Genomic DNA, 24789 nt, shown 5'->3' with positions numbered 1-24789 from the left:
TTATAAATCTTCTCATATTGGCCCTTTGACCTCTTCTGTACCATTCAATGCAGGATTTTTATTTGTAATAATAAGTATCTGTGTTGTGTGTTTACCATTTCTACATGTAAATGTACTGAGTAAATTTACTTATCTACGTTATTTATACAGACGTCCCAACACCCTGAGGTGACAATTTTAGGATTGCACAAAAAACGTGGCTGACTAGTGGCAAGCGCACAGTTCACAGCCGACTTGCCGCATGGGTGCACCTCACTCGGGCTGCTTTTAGCCGCACACAGGTGTACTAAACTGCGAGAGTCGTTCCACCACGCGAGTATTGGCCTAACGAGGGGTACCAGAGGTACTTTGTATCGTGCTTAATGCCAGCGAGTGTGTGCAGACCGAGTTTCGAACCCCGGTCTCCCATGCACCATCCGACTGTGACCCCGCTAGACCACATAGTCAACAAATACAAAGATACACAGGTTTGTATTTATCTTTTCTTTCGTTGATTTCTGTTGTTAGTTGCTTGAATAACGTAAACTAATAGACGGCGTGAACTCTACGTCTGATGTCAAAGCAATCTTTTTCTGTAAGATAATTATAAAAAAAGACAGTTTTACAATAAAAAAAAAACCCGCAATGAACACGTCGGGGAGAGAGAGAGAGATTCATTTATTGAGCACACTGAGGTGTAATTTTAACTTTGCTGAGAGAATTCAATCGATTGCACAACAAAAAATATATACATTAAATATAATTATGTATATAATACACACAAACACACACCTTCTTAGCGTTCAGATTCTGTTGGATTTACGTCGATGGCTTAAATATTCGAGGAGTTAAGGTCAAATTAGCTTTGCATCCGGTTTGCATTTCACTTTTTCTTTTTACTTTTTCAAGCTCTGTACTAAAAAGGTCAAATCAGATGATTCTTGACAAACCAACCACAGATTTGCTGCTTAAACAACCAACTTGCCTGAAAACATCCTAAAATAATATTGTGTTGCTCAACAACAGTAATATTCCGAGGATGTCAAATTTCAGTTGTGAGTTTTCTCATCAAGTAGAGAGAAGATCGCATCCTGAGAAACGGCAGCCGTAGACACGGACCAACTTCCTCGCGTGATACACCTGTTGCACCTCGCGAGGAAGTTCTTCCCTCCCAATCAGAGTTGGTTGGTTCCATAATGGACCGAACCAACTCTATATGGGAGGGGTGAACTTTCTCGCATGGTACAACCCATCCGGAGGCTGCGTTATCAGAATGCGCAACGTGTGTAGCCCACTTTAAGAGAAGATCGACAAACGTGACAAATGTCAACAAATAAAGATCAGGATACCAATCTGGATTTGGTCCAGTCAGATAGACCATCAGTGTATGAATGTGAATGATGAGTTCAAAAGCGTTTTAAGGGCTCTTAGGACCGTAAAGGCACTATACAAGTACAGGTACAAGACCATTGAACATTAATCAGGTGAAAAGGCTTTATAACGTCATGATATCACATCTGGAATTTGAAATCCTAGATATCTTTTTTACACGACTCCTCTGCTCTTGAATTGATGGATAAGAACAGATGACTCTTGCTGCTCCGTTTGTCCGACTCAAAAGATGGGGGGAAGAGGGGGGTCCATCTTGTCGCTTTAGATTGAACTTTATTATCTACTAAATGAAATGATTGATTGTATATACAAGAAATTTGCCTTAGAATTTTTGAATAACATTAAAAGAAAGTAAGGCAATCATCAATCATATTATATAACTACATACATATGGCTTTTATACATAACACATTGTGTTATACCTCTATTGTTTAGATGTGAAACCTATGTTCCAAGTTGTATTATTGTTTGCCATGTTCCTAATGATAATGTAATAGTCCTAGAATGAGTAAAGACCCTCTTTCAAATAGGGTCTCGCTATGTCAGACAGCTGGCCCTCACAGAGCTGTTTGATGATGTGACTGAGCTGCATTAAGAAACAATGGAGACTTTACATATTGTCACATCCCTGGGGAAAGACTACTGGTTCCTGTTGTTATACATCACACATTATGCAAGAGTTTGGGCCATGAAGTTTCTTTACAGACCAAGTCAGAGAACAAATAAATATATCATATCAGAAAAGTGCATTTTGACTAGATTTCAAGACCATGCCGTCATATTAACTGCACAGACAGCGCGCTCTGCTGGTATCTGTGGGTATGAAGCACAAACACATTCACCGCCATACAATCACTCCAGGGAATCAAATGGGAACTTCCAGAGAAGTACAATGGAAATAGACTGAAAACATGAGTTTTAATAAACAATTTATACATCAGAGGGTAAATTGTTTTCACAATCTGACACCAATCTCTAGGAAAAGCACATAATGTTCATCTTTATTTGAACATGCCAGCAGAGAGCAATACACAGAGTTTTTCACAGCGGGTCACAGAACTGGGCCCGGCTATTTTGGAAATCTTCCTCTTGCAACGTTCTCGTTGGTTTCAGCCGCCTCCTTCAGGGCCTGCATCACCAGAGCATTCCTCCTCCTTGTCTCATCCATTCTCAGCGGGTTCGATTCAGGCAGATTCTGATGGGCGGTAAGCAAAAGGCACAAGTTACTCTACTGATCACAAGAGTTACTTTACATGAGTTACTCTACTGACCTCAAGAGTTACATTACATGAGTTACTCTACTGACCACAAGTTACTTTACTTGAGTTACTCTACTGATCACAAGAGTTTTTCTACTGGCTGTTTATTTGCACATGTTCAATATAAGAGTCTGACTACGTCCACTTCTTATATTTAGTCTATAATATCGGTAACAAAGACAATTTACTAAAGCTTTAGCAGGTATCATCAAACAAGCAGCTTGATGCTGCTTTACGGAGTTTAAGCTTGTGTCCACCTTGTTTGATTTTTTGTGAAATCTTAAACCAGACAAAATGAAAGTACTGAAAACCGGAGTCGACTGTGTTTACTTTCAGCTCAGAGTCAAAGTATGATTGTATATACAAGAAATTTGCCTTAGAATTTTTTGAATAACATTAAAAGAAAATAAGGCAATCAATCAATCATATTATATTATATAATTATATACATATGGCTTTTATACATAAAACATTGTGGTCCTTTTCTCACTGATGGTTTGAAAGATGACAGCGATATGTATTGAAAAGGACCAGTCTCCTCAGAGGATGTGAGGAATTCAGTTCAGTTTATTTCGTATAACCCAAAATAACAAATTACAAATCCTCGTCAGAGGGCGTTACAATATGTACACATGCAACATCCCTGTCTCAGGACCTCACATAAGATCAGGAAGAACGCCCCTCAAAAAGTAATAAACCTTTCACAGGAGAAAAAAAAGGAAGAATCCTTCAGGAGAGCAACAGAGGAGGAGTCCCTCTTCTGATGGACAGAAGCAATAGATGTCATGTGACCTGCTGAAAGGACATGAGTAACGCCGTGGGCCTGGTGACATCTCTGGTCCTGTCCAGAGAACATGGTCCAACCAGCTGGTGTCATCACTGACCCTGCTGAGAGGACCTCACCCTGCAGCTGCTCATAGACTTCCTCACAAACGTCCTCCCTCCTGAAGACATTGCCAGCACCGGCCGAATTACAAACAAAAAAAGGGACTTTATGTAGAGAGCAAAGCTACGACCTTCATGCGGTGTTCACACCGAACGCGACAAAATTTGGTCGCGCGACCAGATTACATGCAAAGTCAACGCACAGCTGCGTAGGAGCTGCGTAGACGAGACTTTTCTGGGGAGCGACGCGACAGACGCGTTTGAGGCGACACGAACAGCGAGTTTGCCGCGGGGCGAACAGAGCGTCGGACGCGACAGCTTGTCGCGCGAGTTGAAATTTCCCAACTCCTGGCGACAAAAACGCGTGAGTCATAGTTGCGTCAGCCAATCAGCGTTGAGATGTTCCGCTCGTCACCGTCGTCCTGTTGTTGAATCAAACTTCTGCCGGTGATAGCGGCCGTCATATAGACGCTGTTGTGGGACTACGGATGATATTATGAACCCAGACACGATGGAGTTTGATGTTCTGACGTGTGTGGAAGTAACACAACAAGTATAAAGCAGAACTGGTGGTTATTTCTTCCATAGTTTATAGCGTAAAAGATCGTTATTTTCCCAGGGAGAAGCTACAGAGATAAGCCACGCCCCCTTTGTGGCGGCTCGATTAGTCATGTTGCGTTTGGTGTGAACATCCTTTTTTTGTGGCGCGACACAACTGATGCGGTAGACGCGACGTGAATTTTTTTTGTCGCGTTCGGTGTGAACACAGCATAAGCATGAGTGACGTCGGAGAAAAGCGCTACAGGACCCTAGACACTGAGTATCAGCTGCTGGACCAGCTGACTCCAAGCAGCTTCCTGGCTGTGGGCCTCCTAACTCATCCTCCACATATGACACAGTTTAGTATGTGTTATGTAGCATGTTCTTCATGTTGGGCTCTCTGCTCTCCTGTGTGGTCACGTGGACCATATTGTCCAGAGAGTTGTGTTGTTGCTGCTATTGTTGCTTTCCACCGATGCACATTAACAAACAAGCCCAGGCATGCTCTGCTGTACTGGCACTGGACGAACAGGACACTGGGTTAGTCTGTACGCTGCATGACACCCGGAGGACTCACCTTGAGGAGCTCTTTCCGCCGTTCTTCTCCGGGAGATATGATGGCCCACATCCCATAGCCGAGACCCATGGTTGCGGTCAGCGCGCCGGCGCCCAGAAGGGTCCGCATGGAGCTCATCCTGGAGCGGGGGAGTAGGCGCAGTACCGGCCTGATCTATGCGTCTTCGTGGCTGCACAAACCATTCACTTCATTTGGTAACGTCGGGCACCGCAGCAGCAGTGCACGCTGGGATATCTTTTTCTTCTTCGTCGTCCGGTAATAGTGTATAGCGCCACCTGCTGTGTGGGAGTGGGTGGAGTCACGGCTGTTTGAAGGCTAAGGCACGAGAGGCCCGGTGACAGGGACTAACTAACTAACTAACAACTAGCGTGAACAAATCACTCCGCTTCTTTTATTGAGGAAACGCAACAAGACTCAAATGCCCCACCACTCCAAACATGCATTTAATTCACACTGCTACACGACGAGTAAAGGTCCACTATTGTGATATAGTGGACTGAGACATTAGACTATAATAGCCACGTCATCCTGTGGGCTAATAATCCACATTTAATACAGCCATTATGATTCCCCACACTGTTGAGTGTCATCGTTGTACTGCGTGCTCTCTCCAGCACGACGTGCGCCCCCCATGGGCCACTGTGGGCATTGCGCCGTGCTCTCCCTCAAGCGGCCGAGATCCAACCAATGAAGAAGGAGCTTTTCGGAGGTTTTCCGCTTTCCCCGAAGTTCTTGACAGATCATCCGACTTCAGCTTGAAAGAATTCAAGATGGCTGCTACAGGTAAGCGTTTAACTTCTATCTAAACTGTATTAAACACACCGACGGAAGACGGTTTCGCTGTTATCCTGGTGAACGTAGCATCATGTCAGCAACTGTTCAGGCTGTGTTACTGCTGTCGGCTGAACACGTCACTGCTGTGTATTTGGGGAAGACATGAAGGAGCAACAAGCTGACGCGGTGGTAAAACCCCCGGCGGGCTAACGTTAGCATGCAGCCCTCCACAGCGGAGGGAGGGAGACGAGGCTCCGGGTAATCTCTGCCGGGCTCCCGGCAGCTCGTTGTGAGAGGAACCGAGAGGTTTGCTAACTTTTGTTCGCTTTCCCGTACCGCTGTAGGCCACCGTGTCCCCTTTGACCCACTTCCCACCAGCCTGCCGCCTCGGCAGCGCGTTGGTCCGCTTTAAGGGCTAGCTGTCGCCCCGAGACAAGCACGGCCTTCCAAAAGTACAAATGTCAGATTGCATCGAAGGCAAATCCCATGCTAAGCTAATGGCTAACGTTAGGTCGGATTAGCATGCGAGGAGTTCGCACTTTGACTGTCAGCATTGATTAAAAGGCCGTCCTGCACATCGGCCCGTTGTACAGGTGCTGTAGTCTGATCACCGGGTCCGGAGCGGCTGCGCTGCTTTCTCTCTCGGATCGTCATTGTAACTTGTGTCCAGAGGAAACTCCGTGTGACCCGCTCACAGCTCCTCTGGATCATTTCATGTGTGCATACAAGTGAGGGCAGCACATTTACCCCTTCTCAGTCAATGTAACGTCATTTAGCATTATGATTCAAAGTTATAGAAATTCAAATCACCCACAAACTTTCGTCTTCAGAACTTGTGTTTATGTTTTTGGTCATTTGCATATTATTTATATATCTACATGTGTGTTGTTGATGGAGGGTGTTGGAACCGGCTCTGTGCTTGGTGTTGGTTTCTTATGGTTGATTACTTGGGCGAGTCATCTCCATCCTCAACCCACGCTATTATCATAATCTATAGAACAGAAAATGTCATTTTTGCCACAACAATGTACAAACTGAAATGTGTCTGTTGCAGGAAACTAGGAAAGGAAACTCTTGTGGACTCCACTGTGCATGAAGCTGTCCTGAGGTTGTGGGTGTCTAAGTGCTCCGTGTCCCAGCTCCTGCGATCTCCCATCATGTCCTCCACCTCCTCCTCCTACTCCTCTTCGGGGGAGACCAGTCCAGAGGATGTACCCCGAGGTGGGGGCACCATCCGAGTCTACCTCCCCAACAAACAGAGGACAGTGGTGAGATTACTGGCTTACACCGCTCTTAATCAATGAACCAGCATAACATGTAATAAACACATCTAGACATACAGAATAGATGTAACAGGATTAAGAAGTGGTAGCTGACTACTGCCATTTCTGTCATGAATGACGCCAGCACTGTTGCTTTGTAAGTGTAATTAATCACACAAAATGTGACATCTTTTTTATGAGTAAGCTAGTGGACAGTTGGTGTCAGATTTCACAGATGGCGCCTGCTACCAGCGTCTGTTCAGCTTATTATTCAGATGTAGATGTCTTGTGTTCATGTTCAGAAAAATAATTGCTAAATTGTAATGCTAGTGAAAATGGTTGAGCATTATAATTATGTGGAGCCAATCTACTGCTCATGTTATCCATATTAATCTACTGTAAATATCCAGCCATGTGAGGAGCTCAGCACTAATAATAATAATAATAATAATAATAATATATCTTTGTGTTTTCCTGCTGTGCTTTTTCACTGTGGTGCACTATGTACCAAATCTGTTTTGTAATCTATGTTAGAAATGCACATATCATTGTGACATGTTATTGTGCAGTAACATCACCATGGAGCAGCAGCTGTGGTTAACAGTCATCCCACTATGTCAATAAGAGCCATGTTGTGGTCCGAATAGGAACGTAACATTTGGAGGGAAACATTAATTATCTTGTTGTCAACATTAACTCAATTTGCTGCTGTCATTTCTGCTTATCAGTACTTCTAATATTCCTCCTTTCTACCGTTGTGTACCTGGACCCCTGAATGTCATTTCAAAGTCGCATTTGTTCAAATACTGTTTCCTGTTCTCAGGTGAATGTTCGCCAAGGACAGACTGTGTACGAGAGTCTAGACAAAGCGCTCAAAGTGAGAGGCCTGAGCCAAGACTGCTGTGCTGTGTTTCGCCTTTTAGAAGGGTAAGATGTCAAGATGTTGTCCTCTGAATGTCCTCCCACACCATAAGGTAATGGGTTCCTCATCGCCAGCATAAAAGATCAAGAGGCAACAGCAAAGAATCGGCTTTAGTTAAATATCTGCGTGTTGTTCAGTGTGGTTTGTTCAAATATTTGTTGAGTATTAAGACTTGAGGCAGAGAATGAGGTTATTTCTTGCTCAAACATGTGTGTGTGTGTGTGTGTGTGTGTGTGTGTGTGTGTGTGTGTGTGTGTGTGTGTGTGTGTGTGTGTGTGTGTGTGTGTGTGTGTGTGTGTGTGTGTGCACGTCTTATCTTCAACATATACACTATGTGCATAGACAATATGTTCCACTATATTTCCCCGTAGCATAACAAACATGATCTCACGTTCCAAGAGCGATCAGACTCATGCAGTATTGTCTGATACTCACCATCGAGGACATCATAAGAATTGAATTGTGAGAAGCACAAATGGTGGAACCAGACCCCTCGGGTTTGGACATGTCAAGTTTTAACGGGTGATGATACACAAATGTTTTGATGTCTTTGCTCTGTAGTCGTAAGAGACTGACCGACTGGGACACGGACATCACTCCACTGGTTGGAGAGGAGCTGCTAGTCGAGGTCCTGGATGATATTCCCCTCACCATGCATAACTTTGTAAGTATGATTATATGATTATGGCTTCACTGAAATACCTTTTATTTACACAATGCCAACCTATCGGTAACCTGGTTGGCGTGCCAGCTGATATTTTGGTTCATAATTACATAGCTGATGTAAAGTGACGATTGTGGCCTCTTTATTCATGCAGGTACGGAAAACCTTCTTCAAACTGGCCTACTGTGATTTTTGCCACAAGTTTCTTTTTAACGGCTTCAGATGTCAGACATGCTGCTACAAATTCCACCAGCACTGCAGTAGCAAGGTCCCCACTGTGTGTGTGGACATGGACACAGTGACCAAACGGTGAGTTGAGGAGCAGAGGGTGCGAAGTGTCTTTATGATGTTTTCTCAGTTGCCGCTGTTTCTTTAGCGTAACTGCCGTCTACAGCATGCACTGCACTATCACTAGATGGAGGCGGGATGCAGAATCTCCTACTGGAATTTATTTTTTCTTTTTACATATATTGATAACAAATAAAGAAACATTTAGCTGTCTTTAAAGGATGGAAGATAATCTCAGCTCAAAGGCAACATCCTTTCTTGTTCTAGTGCTTTAAACCACACGTCTACAGCTTGCTCAGTTGTATCGTTTTATTTTATAGTTAACATTTTCTAAGGTCAAGTGTCAACACAAGTCCAAAACAGACTAAAAGCCAGACATCTGTGACCTGAAACAATCGTCCATATCCAGGACTAGGATCCACAGATGAACATGTGTAAAATGTTTTACGAGTTTAAAATTATCACATCAGCCTGTCCCATAGATGTCTGTGTGCTTGGTTTTTTTGTCTATTATGAGATGTAATCGTTGTTGAATGTATTTAGTTTTTCTGAAAGAAATGAACCAGCGAGTTGCTTAGTTTGTGTTCTTATCAGATAATGGTTCCTGTTTTTGTCCTCGGCTGAGCAGTGGCAATACAAATTGGTCAAAGTGCAAATTAAAAGTCTAAAATAAGAAAAATAATTAGGTACAATGCCACAATCAGGTTAACAATATAGCTCGTAAAAATCTAACCCGATTAAGGGCCGTCTGTGTGGGTTGCATATAGATGTGTAATAACAAGAGCCTCCTTCATGTAAATGAGTGTTCCTTTGTCTGACGCATTGTTTCATCATGTCTCTTGTGCTATCCCTTTTCTCCTATGTTTTGTCCAGGGTTGATACTAATCCCTGCACAGATGAGTACCCACGGATACTATTGCCAGAAAATTCCCCATCCCAGAGCAACCTAGCCTTAACCCCAGAGCCTGCTGGGTAAGCTCCTATACTAAACAAAGTAGATTCAAGCTTTGCTTATGCTAGCGCCGGTGTCGTAGCATGAGCCTCCACAGACGACGTGCACGCTCCGAGTATGAAGAACGCCGAGGAGGAAATGTGTTTATTTAAAGATCCAGATCTCATATTCATGCATCTTAAAGAAACAAAGGTTGAACTTTTTGGTTTGGCTGCAAAACATTTACTCATGAGAAGAATCTGAAGACTTCCTGTTTCTAAAGCGTCTCAAAACTAATTGGGCTACTTTGTCTAATCACCCTTCGACATAAACTAGTGCGTTATCAGTGAACGATCGCAGCCGGCCGTGATTACGTCAATTTCTGGTGCGCACGCCTCGCGCCAGCTTCAGTCCTGCGAGTACAAACTGAGCTTTAGGGGGACACTATAGTCTTGGTTTGTAAATCGGATATAATTCAATACACATGACTGTTTTACTTGTTCTCTCAGGATGGACCTCCTGTCCCCCACCTCAGCTTTTCGATTCCCCATGCCGGGTGGAGATGGCCAGTCTCTACAGAGGCATCGCTCCACCTCCACACCCAATGTTCATATGGTCAGCACTGTGGGCCCAGCTGGTACCAGCATTATAGAGGTCAGTGCGGGCTGCTTGCTCCATGTTTCACAAGAGGATTCAAATGTATCTGCTGTTCGTACCTGCTAAATGTCTAAGAACTGAGAAGGTGAACCGTGTTAACGACTGCATGCTTTTCGCTGCCGACGAGCTCTTTGATATCGTTTTAGTTACAAGCTGAAACACCGAGCTCGAGTACTTGAACATGTTGGTCTTGATAAAGTCTGCAAACTGCAGACCTGTGTGTTGAAAACCATATGTGAATTTAAAATGCAGGGTATCTCCTCCTTTTTTAGGAAGCACTCAAATTCAACAACACAATGGGTACGTGAATTTTGTATTTGTAAAGTTCTATATGTACATTTTAATCTGTAGTCAGAATTTCTATTAATTAGTGATTTTACGTGTGGTGTTATTGTTGAAGTACGTGTGACTCTTTCTCATCCCTGCAGGTCCTGAACCCTCACCAAAACCCTCCACCAGCCCACCGTCTCTCGGCTCTCCGGGGAGGAGACCACCAAAGTCTCCCTCAGAGCACAAGGAGCGCAAGCCTTCCTCGTCCGACGAGAAAAAAAAAGTGGTACGTAGTCTTTGACCTCATCTGCGGGTCACTGGGGTCGAACTAACGTCAAAACCCCAGCGCTAATCCCATGATGATTGACCTGTGCTGTGAGTTAGTAGTTAAACACATTTAATCTATGTGATCTTTCAGCACCGAGGCGGCTACAGAGACTCAAGTTACTACTGGGAGGTCCACTCTCGAGAAGTCACCATTCAGAAGAGAATAGGCGCCGGCTCCTTTGGAACCGTCTTCAAGGGCAAGTGGCACGGAGACGTGGCCATCAAGATCCTTAAAGTCACAGAGCCGACCCCCGAACAGCTGCAGGCCTTCAAGAACGAAATGCAGGTCTTGCGGTGAGAAGTGCTGTTTTTCTTCCATCCCTGGAAACCTTACTTATTGGAAAGAAATGTTCTGACATCATTAAAACAACGTTTTCTTCAGATAATTTTGTATCTTCACCAACAGACCCTCGTTGATCAGTAAGAATCAGTTTGGTTTAGACCAGATGAGGTCATCTGGTCTCTGTGAAGTCACACTGTTCAACAGAGAGTTTTGCTGAATCTTTGTCTCTTGACTTAATCATGGCTTCCTAGTAGAGAATGTAATGATTTCTACAGGATCTGACTATGTTCTTTTGAGGAGAGATTTTATCATTTTAGTCTTGTGTGAAATTATCAGTGTTCATTCCCCTTTTCGCTCAAAGGTTTTTGTGGTTGAACATGACATGTTTCCGTCTATTCATTTTGAAAGAGCAATGGCCAATAGGAAGCTCCACACCTCGGTCGTCCAATGTGTTTTGGCCCCGTCCCAAATAGCCTTTGAACCTATTTAGTGGGATATCATAATACCTCTGTGGCCGCCACTTGGATTTGGACCAACACGTATTATGAATATGTTAATCATGGATGAGACTGTGATTGTGATTTCCGTTATCTGCAGGAAGACCCGCCACGTCAACATCCTGCTGTTCATGGGCTACATGACTAAGCCCAACTTTGCCATCATCACCCAGTGGTGTGAAGGCAGCAGCCTGTACCGCCATCTGCACGTCACAGAAACCAAGTTTGACACCATGCGCCGCATTGATGTGGCCAGACAGACGGCACAGGGCATGGAGTAAGACCGGCTGCTACAGTAGCATTACCACTCAATCTCTGCTGAATTACTCGCATCAAGTATTGATTTGATGCCTTTTTTTTCCCCGGTACACAACTTTGTGTACTTTGTAAAATTGGAAGTGAGTTTAGTAGAGAGAAATGATACCATGAGCTGCAACATATGTACTTTTTCTGTACTTTTCTAATGGGATTAAATCAGTTTATTGTTTAACATGTTTCAGCTACGCTCTAAAAATATGTGATTGAATAGTCCATCATAGTGCAGAGGCGCTCAATGTAGTGAAATGTAAGTAAAGGCTATTGATACTGAAGGAGAACCTCTGGGAGCTGATGGCTTTCTAACAGTATGCAGGATGCAATAATAAGTGATGTTTTCCCCCGTTCAGTTATCTTCATGCAAAGAACATCATTCATCGAGACCTGAAATCAAACAGTATCCTTTTCTTGTCAAGTTCTCACTAGCGACATAGCTGTTTGTGCTGAGATCACTAAAACGAAAAGAAAAATGCACTTTATTAATCCGCTTTGGGAAATTCTTCTCTGCATTTGACCCATCCTTGGATAAGGAGCAGTGGGCTGCCTTGGGAGGCGCCCGGGGAGCACCTGGGGGTTAGGTGTCTCGCTCAGGGACACTTTGACATGTGAACTATGGAGGGACTGGGGATCAAACCGGGTACCTTGCAGTTACGGGACGACCACTCATTCGACTGAGCTACAGCCACCCCCCAAGAAAACCTTGAACCACAAACCTGAATCCTAATCTTTAATATGCAGACATGTCTAGAACAAGCAGTAACTTGATTGTGAACAGGTGTGGGAGGTGTTAGCATCGCGTGGGAGGTGTTAGCATCGTGTGGGAGGTGCTGGCATCGCGTGGGAGGTGTTAGCATACAGTAAGGTGGTGTTAGCACAGTGTTACAACATGTAGCTGCTGACTGTTCCAAATATTCACATGGTTTAATGTTTGGTAAAAGTCATTCGATGGGCAGTTTCAACAGCTTCTTTCTTTGCTCGTGAGGTAGCTAATACCTGAAGTATGTTCCAGGTGTTTGTTGTAATGGTTCCTGAGCGTTGCCGCTAGATATCTTTCTCCACGAGGGCTGGACCGTGAAGATCGGAGACTTCGGCTTGGCCACGGTGAAGTCTCGGTGGAGCGGCTCTCAACAGGTGGAGCAGCCCAGTGGGTCCATTCTGTGGATGGTGAGCCGCTCACTGTTTAGCATCACTTTGATGCACTGACATTCTGTGATGAACACACTACATTTGATGCCATAAGACTCAATTAGACTCAATTTGCAATATTCTTTTGTCAGTCAGCCACACTTGGCCACCTTAGATTGGTTAAATATAAAACTTCTCTTTTATCTGGACTTGAGCTACTAAAGCATCTGCTTTTTGTATCATTCTACACCGGTGACGTATTTTAGTTTGACAGTTGTGAGCGTGCTCAATGTGTTGACCTGTACAGGTTGAGCATAGAGGCTGTCGCATTATTCCTTTGGCTCAGTTGATTTCTGACAAAAGTCAGTTTTAGCACTATGTCCCTCCACAATGTAGCATAATGTGACGACATAATAACAGACACAACATGCTCTGTAACTCAGAATATGATAGAAACAGTTTCTTCATGTATATTTGGGTCATTATTGTTGTATGGTCGTCTTATATGAAAACAAGTACTTTGTCTGCATAGACACAAAAACTATATTTTAGCCTAAAAGCTGAATGAAAGCTCAGCTCAGCATTCATGTCCTCACACCAAGGAAATGCTTACCTTGTCTCCCGCTCGTCTCCTCCTGAGGCTCCCGAGGTGATCCGGATGCAGGACAGCAACCCGTACACGTTCCAGTCTGATGTCTACGGCTACGGAGTCGTGCTGTTTGAGCTGATGTCGGGGACTCTGCCGTACTCCATCATCAACAACAGAGACCAGGTAACGCCACAATGCTCCTCTTGGCTTTACACTAGTCTGGCATAGCAAGGCCTCTCTTCGAAAGAACTGCTCAGGATTAATAACAACGATGACATCGTCTGAAGGAGAGTGTATCTGTTCACTCGGGTCCGGATGAGTTGTTAGGAACACACTTCACCTTCCAACTGTGTGGAGCAGCTAGTGATCGAATGTCATCCAACACCCAAAGTCTGCTGAGTTCAGGCGCTTGAGGCTGATTTATACTCGGGTTTTACGCAGAGACGCAAGCACGCAAGACACGCATGGCCGACCTTGCGTGGTCAAATCGGCCATTTTGCGTGCTTGCGTGCGTCACCCCAAATTTCTGACTATCCGTCAAAGCAACGCGAGCCGTACGCAGCCCGGAAGGCTGTGTTTGGTCCGCTAACCACGTCCTTTCTGAGTCTCATTTCCGGTTTTATAGCATAATACCGCTGTTTTTAAAAGCCACAGTAGAAACACGAACAATAGATCTTGTTGAAGAACGTTTGGCTGAAGAGGTCCACAAATATGAGCATTTATAAAACCCGTCTGATGGAGTATTAGAACATGCAGATGGAGGTGAATTCCTGGTGGGAGATATCGGTGAACGTCGGTGTGCAGGTCGACTCTAAACGGTCGTTGCGCCACCTGCTGGTCTGGCATAAGGAAAACGCAGGGGAACTAAAAATCAAAACGAGTCCGTCAATCCGACTGTGTGGCCAGCCGGAGTTGTAGTTGCAGAAGTATAATTCAGCCTTAAGCAGTGGTGTGTTTGGGTGCTTAGCACGTGGTGCAGTTTGCCACACGACACAACACCAGTGTAGTTTGAAGGAGTTGTGCACAGGAGCAAAACCCCCGCCACCACCTGGAGATTATATTCTCCATGTTACTAATTGTTTAATGTACAAAAGGTCCAGAAATGTAGAACGCAACAACGTGAAACCAAGAAAAGCAGCAAATACTTTTTTGGGGGGCATTTTTACTTAAAATTTGCTGAAACGATTAATTATCAAATTAGTTTCTGTTCAACTATTTGTTTCAACTTTAATTTTAATATTCCATGCTCCATTAATATCTGCAGCAAATGCCATGGTAGTGTAGTTTCCTGTAGTTTTAAGTGTAGAGCGAGTGGACGTTTTGATCTGAAGCAAAATGGAGACAGAACGTCGGCTCCAGGACTCATCCTCTGGAGACATGTTGTGGAGCAAAGAGTTTCTGTATCAACGGAGAAGGGCTCATGTTCATGTTAACTGTTAGCAGCTCACTGGCAGCGCAGTCCTTGCAGCATATTATGTTGTAGTTCATTCCCATGCATGCTGTTCAGAAAGGATAATGATGTACTTCCTGTATCTTGGCTTTGTATCACGAGCACCTACATGAACAGCCGCTCGCATCCAGTCACAGTTTGCTGTGCTGCTCTCCTCAGATCATCTTCATGGTGGGGCGGGGCTACTTGTCTCCAGACCTCAGTAAGCTGTACAGCACCTCCCCCAAGTCCATGAAGAGGCTCATCATCGACTGTCAGAAGTTCAAGCGAGACGAGAGGCCCCTGTTTCCACAGGTGAGGTGTTCACGCCGTGAAGCAACTCCAATGTCATAGCTTCATCCATGAGAGCCTTACTTCATAACAAGGTAATATCTTTTGAGAATATGATTATAAACTAAACCAAACCAAAGTTCAACATAGTGTAATGACATTTAAGTTTTCCTTCAGAACAGGAACTCTTCTAGTTCTTCTTCTAGTCCTTAATTCACAGCAACTGGACTCGGCTCTAGACTCTAATGGATGAAGTCTAAAGAGAGGTCGTGACCCGACCAACGAGAACCTTTACGGAGATGAAATGCTGGGGGATTCTTAGCACGTGAAATAGTTGCTCCTTGTATAATGAGTGCATTTATTTTAATAACATTATTTTAATGACTGTCATTGTTCCTCCGTCAGATCCTCGTGTCCATCGAGCAGGTTCAAGACCTGCTGCCAAAAATCGAGCGGAGTCGCTCGGAGCCGTCGCTCCACCGGGCCGTCCACGCCGAGGACCTGAACCCTCTTCTGTTCCACACCACCAGGCTGATGCCCCTCTAGGCCACAGGACTGTCCTGCAGACCACCGCCCCCCCACCCCCCTCCTGCCCCGCGGAGCCCTCAGTGACTGTAGAAATAACTGTAAGACATTGTAGTCTGGTATCAAAAGGAAAAGATGGTTCCCTATCAGAGACAAAGATCTGCTCGTTGGGTTAAATCATTGCTGACTGTTTGTAGCAGGAAGTTAAAATGCCTTTGATCGTTACGTACTCTGACCTCCTCAGAGGGATTTTCACTTGTTTCGAGGAAAAGGTTCAAACGGATGTTTTGCACACAGCCTGCTAAATTGTGTTTTCCGTAGTGAGACATCGAGACAGACGTCGTACTCGGTCCTTTTCGAGCGATTGTATCCAGTCCAACTCCCGGAGCTGCTAGTTCACGTCCCCTGATCAGCTTCCACATACACGCCTGGCCAAAAAAAAGTCGCCACCGGGATTTAACTACTACTGCCTACTGTACAAGCGCAGCGGTCAGACTCTACCATCATCGATACAAGATCTTGGTGAGGTATTAATGCAACACTGGATAGAAATAAATCTTGTGACATTGCAGAAGCTTATGGAAACAATGGCACAGTGAATGTGTGTCGTAATCAAAGCTAAAGGCGGTCCAACGAAATATTAGTGTGTGTGACCTTTTTTTTTTTGGCCAGGCAGTGTATATTCATATTTCAAATGCAGCTCCTTTCAGTCAGGGTGACGGGAGATCTGAGAGCTGGAGCTAGTGATCTGACGAAGATATGCTTGGTCAAAAGGTGGCACATCTAGTCTGGATGGGAATCAGCAAAGAACAGCGAGTTCCCTTGTTGCCTGAGTGGAAGCTTCTCTGCACATGAGGCTGTATCGAGTAGCTTATGTCAGCTGTGTTAGTCATGACTAACATAGCGATCACCACGTTGACGTTGGACTTCTCTGTCTGTGGACTACTTTGCTCGTTCCAGTTAGATTCCAGGAGCGTCTTCGTAGGATTGTCTCCTAAATTCACTGAAGACTATTTAAGAAATTCAGTTTGCTCCCCCTACAAGTTGCATTCATTAAAGACCGTTGATATAATAATAAACAAAGAGAGAATCGTTTGATCTGATGAACCCTTTCTTTCAAATCGAGGACTCTGTTGAGGATGATGATGAACCTCACTCAGCGCTTCTTAGGTAAAGGAAGGCGTGCAGCTCTACTGCACATGCTGTAGCTCAGAATGACCTTTTCTTCCTCAAAGGGTTAATGACTCGTCTCACTTGGATAGGCGTCCTCAAACAGTTCCCGTTGACGCAGCAATGGACGACAGCACGAGTTCAACTCAAAGGAGCACCTGTCTTGTGGAGTTTGAACAGTTAGCCCAGCAGAAGTGTCTGTAGTTTAAAATGCAATGTTTTGTGAATGACATATCTCTAGAAGCTCATTGATGCATCTGCTTCACTCGGAGCTGCTCGTCGTGTCTCTCAGCTTGTTGTCAACGTTCAGGTTGAACGCAGGGTCACGTCGTCGGGACCAATACTGAACGTTTACAGAAGGGTTCGCCTCATGAGTTAACTTTCCACTCTGACTCCAAAACACAAGATTGTCCCAAGTATTTTTTATCTTTGTCAGTTAAGAGAAAACCCTTTAAAACTTTACAGGCCGCTAACGCCCTGCAGAAGATTAAGAATCAATGGATGCAGATAAAGAAGCATGTGTGTACTATCAGGATGCTTCAGGTTAAGAGCTCAGTGGACGCGGTCCAGTGTGAGGTACTCGCACCCCAAAGCTTTTCATTCCACTTCGACCAGAAGGTGGTCAGGCTCCAGGTCACAGGGGTTCAGGTGAGGCTGCTTTCAGTCTGGACTGTATGTGAGGCGGGCTGCCCCAGAATCCAGTGTCCGGGTGTCAGATGACAGATTTTCACGGAGGCACATGGATCAGCTTTAGCCGTCTCAAAACCCTCGCCGCCGCCTGCTGCTGCGTGTTCATGCATTAAGTCGTTCAGAGTACGGTCCTCTTGATGCTCAGGCTGCTCAGTGTGACCTCTGATGCTCACCGTGACCTCTGTGTGCTCTGCTTCACGCAGTATGTTTGTACTCGCTCCAGATCAAAGGCATCGATGAGGTGCGGGGGGGAAAGAAAGGCCCCGGCCTCTTCAGGTGACGTGGTCCGGTCATGGTGAGTGGCTGTCGGTGTCCTCGCTGCTTCGTGAGCACAGCTGGACATGGAGAAGGCCCCCAGGAGCCAGCGGCCCCCGCTGAGCCCTCCATTGTTGGGGGACTGCCTGTGCCACGGTGTCGGGGTTGTAGTCCTCTATGAATAAAAGGAACCATGGGATTGAATTCATCACAGCGAGTAGTTTCATGTTATTTATGTTCTAAAGATAGTCCCTCAGTCCACCAGAGAGGGGCTGGGTGCTGGTGTCGGCTTCCTCCTGGCTTCCTCTGTGACCCGGGACACGAGGGGAACGTTCTCCCCTTCACGGCAGCTTTTCTCTCCTGTTTTTGGTTTCTCCTAAATCGACATAACGGAGGCCCCGTTTAGTTGCTTTCAGGTTGAGAAGCGGTTCCTGGCTCCTCTGTTTCCTGATTGAAAGCATCAGCAGCTGGTTGTCCACGAGAGGAGCTGCTTTCTATTTGCTACTGTTCTGTGGGATGTGATCGATAGAGTTCTGCTCTCTGGCCTACCTGGCATCATGGAGGTATTGGCTGCATAGTACTACTGAGTCCTGTGGTGTCGGGTGTTCGGCGAGGGCCTCTTCTCTCTGGTCGTGGCCCTCCTCACTGAACCGACAGCGGACCAGGCATTTACACCTTATATGTCCGTGTTGTGTAACTCGGGGCTGGGTTCCCTTTCTGTTCTTACTCATTCCAGTTCTGTGGTGGATCCGGGTTCTACCAGCGGGGGCTGCGTCTGTCTTTCCCTTATTTATTAATGTCTTGATCATGTTCTCCAATAAATGTTGACAGAGAGGCATCACTCTTTGCAGCATTTACGTCCTGTGTGTCCGGGGCCCCGACTGTCTGGGCCCCACGCGTGTTGTGTGTCCGAGGCCCCCGCGTGTTGTGTGTGTGTGTCCGAGGCCCCCGCGTGTTGTGTGTCCAGGGCCCCCCCCCCGTGTTTTTGGCCCCTGTGTCTTTGGGGTCCCGGTACTGTCTGGTCGTCTCAAGGTCTCCTCTGGTGTGTTTGGCTTGTCTGAGCTCAAACTAGTGTGAAACCTTTCAGCCACTCGGTTTGTGGGTTAATGCGTTCATGTGTTCACGCGTTCATGGTTCCACCAGACAGCTTTACTTGGTGAACACCGTGTGAAGGGGACTGTGCTCTGGGTTCCTGTTGAGGCTTGTGGCGTTGGCGGCGTCACGCTGCTGAATGAAAGAAACCCACCTTTTCTAAATGAGATGCGTTTGATCTTTTAATGGCACAATGGTAAGTTAGAGCAGGTTTCCTGTAAAGCAAAGGCAGAAGTCTTCACCTGTCAGAGGACTCAGAGGATGTGGGATCATGTCGGCTCCCTTGTGTGAGTGGGGGGCCTCCCTCAGAGGACCGGGTTCCTCTTTGGAGATCCCCACAGAGGAACCCGGTCCTCTGGTGTGTGGAGGAGGAAGCAGCGACTGGATCCACTGACGTGAAGCTGAACGGCTGCTGAGAGGAGAGCTGTATCATCAGAGTAGAGTTATTTAGTGTGTTTTCACATCTGTAGGGGAATTGAAATACTTGTGTTTATAGTTTCTGAGGTGTTCAGTTTGCAATAAATGGTATATTCTTCTGTGTACAGTTACTTTTTTTTTTATTACAAAAAATTTACTTGTCTATTTTTTGTGTGATGGTTTCAAAAAGAACAATTATTTTAAAGTGTAAAGGAAATCTTAGTATTTTTGTAGTTTTTTTTTTTTTTTTGTCTTAAAATATTGCTGCAGGATTTAAATAAATACATTCATCTGTGTAACCGGCTTGTTTTCAACTTCATGTGCAATCGTTTGAAAAGCGTTTTGGTTTCCAAAAAAAAGGAAACTATTTAAAAATGTCAGTTTATTAATAAATTAGAAAAATTCCCCAACACCTCTTAAAGCCTTAGACGTGTGTTTTGAGGCTGCCTCTCACAAGAGGACATTTGGAGGAACAAGTGCCTTAAGAGGAACTACTGGGGGTTGAACAGTCAAACAGGAAGTGTTTGTGGTGAACACATGTGGCTCCACCACAGATCAGTGATCAAAAAAATTGACAAGTCAAACAAAATTAGTCAAAATGGAGGCCGCGGCGTCGTCTTTAATATTGACGATGCTTCAGTGGGACAGTAGGATTTTAAAAAGTATATTTATTCATATATTGAATGTTACAGAAACAACTGCTCTTCCTTACTCTTCCCTCTAAAGCTGCTCAGTGGAGAGAAACGAGCAGCGCTAACGTCACACAGCTCGGCCTGAAATATCATTTACATATAGCTCACTCACGATTACACAAGGCCAAAGTTTTCTTGAGAATTATTCTGTTCGTTATGTGATCATAGCAGAGATTATAAAATCACTGTCCTCACAAAATAATCATTTCATGATCTTAAACATGATTTCTCTAGAACTCTGCAAACATGGATTTATCAAAGGACTAACTGTACAACAATATTAATGGTAAGATACGCAGATGATACACTGATTTATTGTCTGAGAGAACGATTATAACTTGTAGCCCAGTCCGGATCTGCTGATGTGGCAGAAGAGCGTCATGGCGAAACACATGCCCAGCACCTGTCAACAAACAAGAGAAACACATTTTGGATCTGCTTTTTGGCCATTTGGAACATTTAAGTATTTAAACAAATTAAGTATGCCTCAGTTTACCTCGATAATGCAGAGGACAATGACAGAAATCCCAGTGGTTAGGAAATTCTCCTCAAACCAATTCTGCAACATCACCAAACAACCCTGCAAACAAAGAGCATGAAGTTGAGGTCAACTGCAACCAACAGTCAAATGCAGTCGAAAGTAAAGCGTCCATCCGGCACAAAGGGGACCTCTGAGCTGCATTGTCTACCTTTTCTCTGTACTTGGGATTTAGTGTGTGACAATCCTTCAGGCAGCAGGATTTGGGCACTTTGTCCCCCCAGTCGGACGCATTAAGGACGCCACAGCACTCGAGCTGAAAGCGATTATTAAAAAGGTTCATGATGATGTATTGCAGCAGACGATTATGCGAGCTGTCAGCTCTGATCCGCTCACCTTCTCCTGAACCATGTCCCACTCACTCATCACATCCGTTGAGTTTGCGCTCTCTCCTTTGGCCTTTTCCAAACCCTTGTTGAGATCCTCTTTCACAATGCTAGCGATCTAAATATTGACGAGAGATGTGCAGATTATTCATAGTTTATGTGCGTTTCCTCTAGGAGCACCAGCCGGTGGGACCTACCTCTTTCTCGTACATGAGCAGAAAGCATGCTGCAGTCAGCTCCACCAGCATCAGGAAGAACAGCAGCAGGAAAAACTGTCAACAGAACAAGAGGTTTCATCTTCACGTCATGTTCAAACTAGGGCTGGGCAAAGTATAACCGTATCATGCGTCAAATTCAATAATGAAGTAAAAACTAGTATTGCACGCTTATATTTTAAAGTAATGTTATCAGAACAATATAACAGCACTCTGGAGCAACAACAAGTTAACATACATATCTAGTTTATAAATCTGTTTTTTTTTTTTAAATTTCTGAACAGGTATTGTTCAGTAGTAAGGGTCCCTGTGAGGGACAAACCACTCCTTCTTTTGTCCATGTTCACCCTGTTGCTGACCTTAAAGATGTTAAAGACCAGCAGTTGATTGACTTTGTACAAAAGCAAAAAGTGTTTGGTAGTATGTAGTAGTATTTGGTCGTGTTTGGTAGTAGGAGTAGTTTAGAGTAGGAGTAGGTTAGAGTAGTTTAGGGTAGGAGTAGTTTAGAGTAGTTTAGAGTAGTTTAGGGTAGGAGTAGTTTAGAGTAGTTTAGGTTATGTCTAGTTTAGAGTAGTTTAGGGTAGGAGTAGTTTAGAGTAGTTTAGGATAGGGGTAGTTTAGGGTAGTGGTAGTTTAGAGTAGTTTAGGGTAGGGGTAGTTTAGAGTAGTTTAGGGTAGGAGTAGGTTAGAGTAGTTTAGGGTAGGAGTAGTTTAGGGTAGGGCTAGTTTAGAGTAGTTTAGGGTAGGAGTAGTTTAGAGTAGTTTAGGGTAGGAGTAGTTTAGAGTAGTTTAGGTTATGTCTAGTTTAGAGTAGTTTAGGGTAGGAGTAGTTTAGGGTAGGAGTAGTTTAGAGTAGTTTAGGGTAGGGGTAGTTTAGAGTAGTTTAGGGTAGTGGTAGGTTAGAGTAGTTTAGGGTAGGAGTAGTTTAGAGTAGTTTAGGTTATGTCTAGTTTAGAGTAGTTTAGGGTAGGAGTAGTTTAGAGTAGTTTAGGGTAGTGGTAGGTTAGAGCAGTTTAGGGTAGGAGTAGGTAAAAAGTAGGTTAGGCGTGTCCTACCGTCAGCAGGAGACAGCGGTTCTCCTTCAGAGCGCCCAGGAAGCCCAGGAAGGACACGCATGTGATGACGATGCCGCTGATCAGCAGCATGTTGGCTGAGTTGAAGCTGGCCAGGGTCGGGGTGAGGGTGGCCATCCTGAAGTTCACCATCATGTAGACGCCGAAGCTCAGCACCGCCACACCGCACATCTGACAGGATCATTAACATGATTACACAATGCTTAGGATTCATGATAATACAATTATATTTATCGAACAATTATATCTGATCTAACTATACTTCTTCAACCTGGAGCCTTTCTCCATGTTCCTGTGACTAATGGGACATTTTTAGACATTGGTCCAGTTGTGAGTATTGAGAGCAGCTCCTCACGTGAAAGGGATTGTTGACATGTCAGATCCTAACTGTCTGATACATTATGGAAGTAACCAAACAGAGAAATAAAACCGTTTGCTTAATGTGTCATGTGACTTGTTCCCATGAAACGGGAGTGACAGTTGGAGAGAGGCGTGCTGGTGATGTTTTTTCGAAAAATACTTTCAATGTCAGAGTACTTGGCCGATGTGATGCAAGACGTGTCAGTGACTAACAGGACAAACAGGATCAACGTTCTCGTTCTCTGTCGGGTTCCTTCCATCATGCCGTCAGACACCTGCAGTGACTCCCTGAGCCGGACCAGACCTGTTAGTGGACCGGAGATCTCCCTCAAGACTCAACCAGGTTCAACACCTCTTGTCCACATTAGTCCCTCAGACACACAAACATGGGATAAAGTCCTCGGTGGCAATATCAAAGTTAGCTTTCAGTAAAGGATCACACTTCTGCCTGTCAGTTCAGCACCACCTTCAGCGGCAGATCATCATTTTGAACACGTGCTACGACCGAATGTGACGCTGGATGATTGAAACATACATACAAAGCACAGGAAGTTGGCGAAACACATGGTGTACTTTAAACACTTGAGGCAGCTTTGAGCCATTCTGGAAAACCTCTGATCAGACCTGCAACACAAACAACAAATACACATTCAGATGATCAGATTTCATCTAACGTGAACAGAGGAAGCACACATGTATCTTTTCTGAACTAAAAACCTGTAAATTATTTAGGGTTTTAGTGAATGTGTACGCGTGTGTCGGGGTCTGTGCTGACACATCTCACTTCCTGTGTTTCCTCCCAGCAGAGAGTGTGTTGCGTTACATTTCATGTTCATTAAACAGACGTGTATTGCAGTTGTTGTTGCTGATGACGTCACAAGTGTTTGTTCCACTGCGGAAATAAAAACTACCGCCACAGAAAATATATCTAGATATTCAAACGGCATCAGAAACCTCAAACAGATCATCTATTTAGAACTGACCTTGACATACGAATGATAATAAAGGATGGCAGAATAATATTATTTAGCTAACTTTGATTCCTGGTTGTACTAAACTTCTACACGCGATACTTTGGCTGAGATGGCTTTGTTGGTTATTTTAAGTCATTTTTTAGTCTTTCAAACTCTTTATTAGGTATCTTTTTTTTTCTAGTATTCTCTCACAACGTCAACACATTGTTTTATGATAAAGAAGAAAGAAAGATGAGAAATGAAGTTCAGGTCTTACCGTTTGAGAGAATATTCAGCTCGTCTGTGGAGCGTTGAGGGAACTGAGCTCTACTTCCTCTCCTCTCTGCGCTGGAGGCTTCACTTCCTGTTTCTCAGCATCAGCAGCGTGGAACCTGTGACCGAAAGCAGAGAACGAACCAAAATAACAGCAGAAAGCGTCTGTGTCACGCTTCTTATATTTAAACAACATACAGGAAACACACAGGCCAGTTGTGGTGAAGAGGTGGAAACATGCAGAAGGATTCTGCCGTCAGAGACAAACCTTATCCGAGTCACATTTATTCACAATGAAGCGAACTCACTGCAGACTTTACAGACGTGGTGAGCTTCACTCGACCTTTTAGACCAGCTGGACACTTATCATTTTATAATTTAGTTTATTATATTTTCATCATTCATTTTGTACTGGCCGTTGTTTTCATGAAACATAATTATATTCTCTTCATTAAATTCAAATAGAGTAAAACCCACAAGAGTTTGTGAAAGTGATGCAATATATAAATGAACTGTGAATGTTTGGGTTTGAATACTTGAGTATCTCTTTATCTGTAATAAATAAACCTGATCATACTCTGAGTATGGTGTGAACATGAAGTGTCAGTTAGACATGTGACCACACCCTGCAGGCAAATGTACTGAATATTTACACAGGTATGAAACTAGCTAGAAAAAAAAAAAAATCACACTTCTCAAATTTTTACACTTACAAAACTTCCCCGAATTCCTATTTTCATCTATTAATCATCAAATTAGACACCTGCAGCTATTTCAGATTCAGCAAAAAGTAAATGTTTTGATTTTGAACTTGTTAATAATTTTAGATCCTCTCCTCCAAAACTCGTGTGCACATTGCACTCCTCAGGGGTCAGCGACCTGAAATAAAAGGGCCCACCAGTGGGACCCGCTGACCCACCAGTGGCCCACAAGTGGCTCACCAATGGGACCCGC

General features: G+C 44.4%; 3 protein-coding genes across 4 annotated transcripts; 1 reads left to right on the top strand and 2 right to left on the bottom strand.

The window, feature by feature from the left end:
- Positions 1 to 1217: 1217 nt before the first annotated feature.
- On the bottom strand, positions 1218 to 4867 carry uqcc3 (ubiquinol-cytochrome c reductase complex assembly factor 3). Its single transcript, XM_068566363.1, has 2 exons — positions 4633 to 4867; positions 1218 to 2566 (listed from the first exon to the last, which is right to left on the bottom strand). The coding sequence occupies exons 1-2, from the start codon at positions 4747 to 4749 to the stop codon at positions 2441 to 2443; spliced, it is 243 nt and encodes an 80-aa protein (XP_068422464.1). The 5' UTR covers positions 4750 to 4867; the 3' UTR covers positions 1218 to 2440.
- A 440-nt stretch (positions 4868 to 5307) lies between these two features.
- On the top strand, positions 5308 to 19704 carry araf (A-Raf proto-oncogene, serine/threonine kinase). Of its 2 annotated transcripts, none has more exons than XM_068604678.1 (16): positions 5308 to 5415; positions 6461 to 6674; positions 7492 to 7595; positions 8152 to 8254; positions 8409 to 8563; positions 9416 to 9514; positions 9983 to 10127; positions 10403 to 10430; positions 10559 to 10686; positions 10819 to 11021; positions 11608 to 11784; positions 12173 to 12219; positions 12868 to 12986; positions 13588 to 13719; positions 15146 to 15280; positions 15662 to 19704. In XM_068604678.1, exons 2-16 carry the CDS (start codon positions 6564 to 6566, stop codon positions 15800 to 15802), a joined length of 1827 nt encoding a protein of 608 aa, XP_068460779.1. In that variant the 5' UTR covers positions 5308 to 5415; positions 6461 to 6563; the 3' UTR covers positions 15803 to 19704. The 2 variants fall into 2 exon arrangements, with proteins under 2 accessions (XP_068460779.1, XP_068460780.1); XM_068604679.1 differs by lacking the exon at positions 5308 to 5415 and adding an exon at positions 5571 to 5712.
- A 307-nt stretch (positions 19705 to 20011) lies between these two features.
- zgc:64051 (leukocyte surface antigen CD53) lies at positions 20012 to 23887 on the bottom strand. The gene is made up of 8 exons (XM_068566381.1): positions 23840 to 23887; positions 23149 to 23233; positions 22232 to 22420; positions 21159 to 21233; positions 20972 to 21079; positions 20787 to 20891; positions 20594 to 20677; positions 20012 to 20500 (listed from the first exon to the last, which is right to left on the bottom strand). Exons 2-8 carry the CDS (start codon positions 23209 to 23211, stop codon positions 20429 to 20431), a joined length of 696 nt encoding a protein of 231 aa, XP_068422482.1. The 5' UTR covers positions 23212 to 23233; positions 23840 to 23887; the 3' UTR covers positions 20012 to 20428.
- Positions 23888 to 24789: the final 902 nt, after the last annotated feature.

This window comes from Clinocottus analis, unplaced genomic scaffold (assembly GCF_023055335.1).
Source record: "Clinocottus analis isolate CAN_PGR_092001 unplaced genomic scaffold, fCliAna1.0.p SCAF_7, whole genome shotgun sequence".
In the NCBI taxonomy this organism is placed as follows: Eukaryota; Metazoa; Chordata; class Actinopteri; order Perciformes; family Cottidae; genus Clinocottus; species Clinocottus analis.
Note: the sequence above shows the minus strand (reverse complement) of the source record. Positions and strands in the feature narration are given on the sequence as shown.

Excerpts from the sequence above, each read along its gene's own strand:
- uqcc3 (XM_068566363.1), bottom strand. The coding sequence starts at position 4,749 with ATGAGCTCCATGCGGACCCTTCTGGGCGCCGGCGCGCTGACCGCAACC. Across the intron at positions 2,567-4,632 it reads GGCGGAAAGAGCTCCTCAAG|AATCTGCCTGAATCGAACCC; the intron begins GTGAGTCCTCCG and ends ACCGCCCATCAG.
- araf (XM_068604678.1), top strand. The coding sequence starts at position 6,564 with ATGTCCTCCACCTCCTCCTCCTACTCCTCTTCGGGGGAGACCAGTCCA. Across the intron at positions 12,220-12,867 it reads TCGAGACCTGAAATCAAACA|ATATCTTTCTCCACGAGGGC; the intron begins GTATCCTTTTCT and ends CGTTGCCGCTAG. Across the intron at positions 12,987-13,587 it reads GTGGGTCCATTCTGTGGATG|GCTCCCGAGGTGATCCGGAT; the intron begins GTGAGCCGCTCA and ends TCTCCTCCTGAG.
- zgc:64051 (XM_068566381.1), bottom strand. The coding sequence starts at position 23,211 with ATGGCTCAAAGCTGCCTCAAGTGTTTAAAGTACACCATGTGTTTCGCC. Across the intron at positions 21,234-22,231 it reads ACCGCTGTCTCCTGCTGACG|TTTTTCCTGCTGCTGTTCTT; the intron begins GTAGGACACGCC and ends TTCTGTTGACAG. Across the intron at positions 21,080-21,158 it reads TGCTCATGTACGAGAAAGAG|ATCGCTAGCATTGTGAAAGA; the intron begins GTAGGTCCCACC and ends GTCAATATTTAG.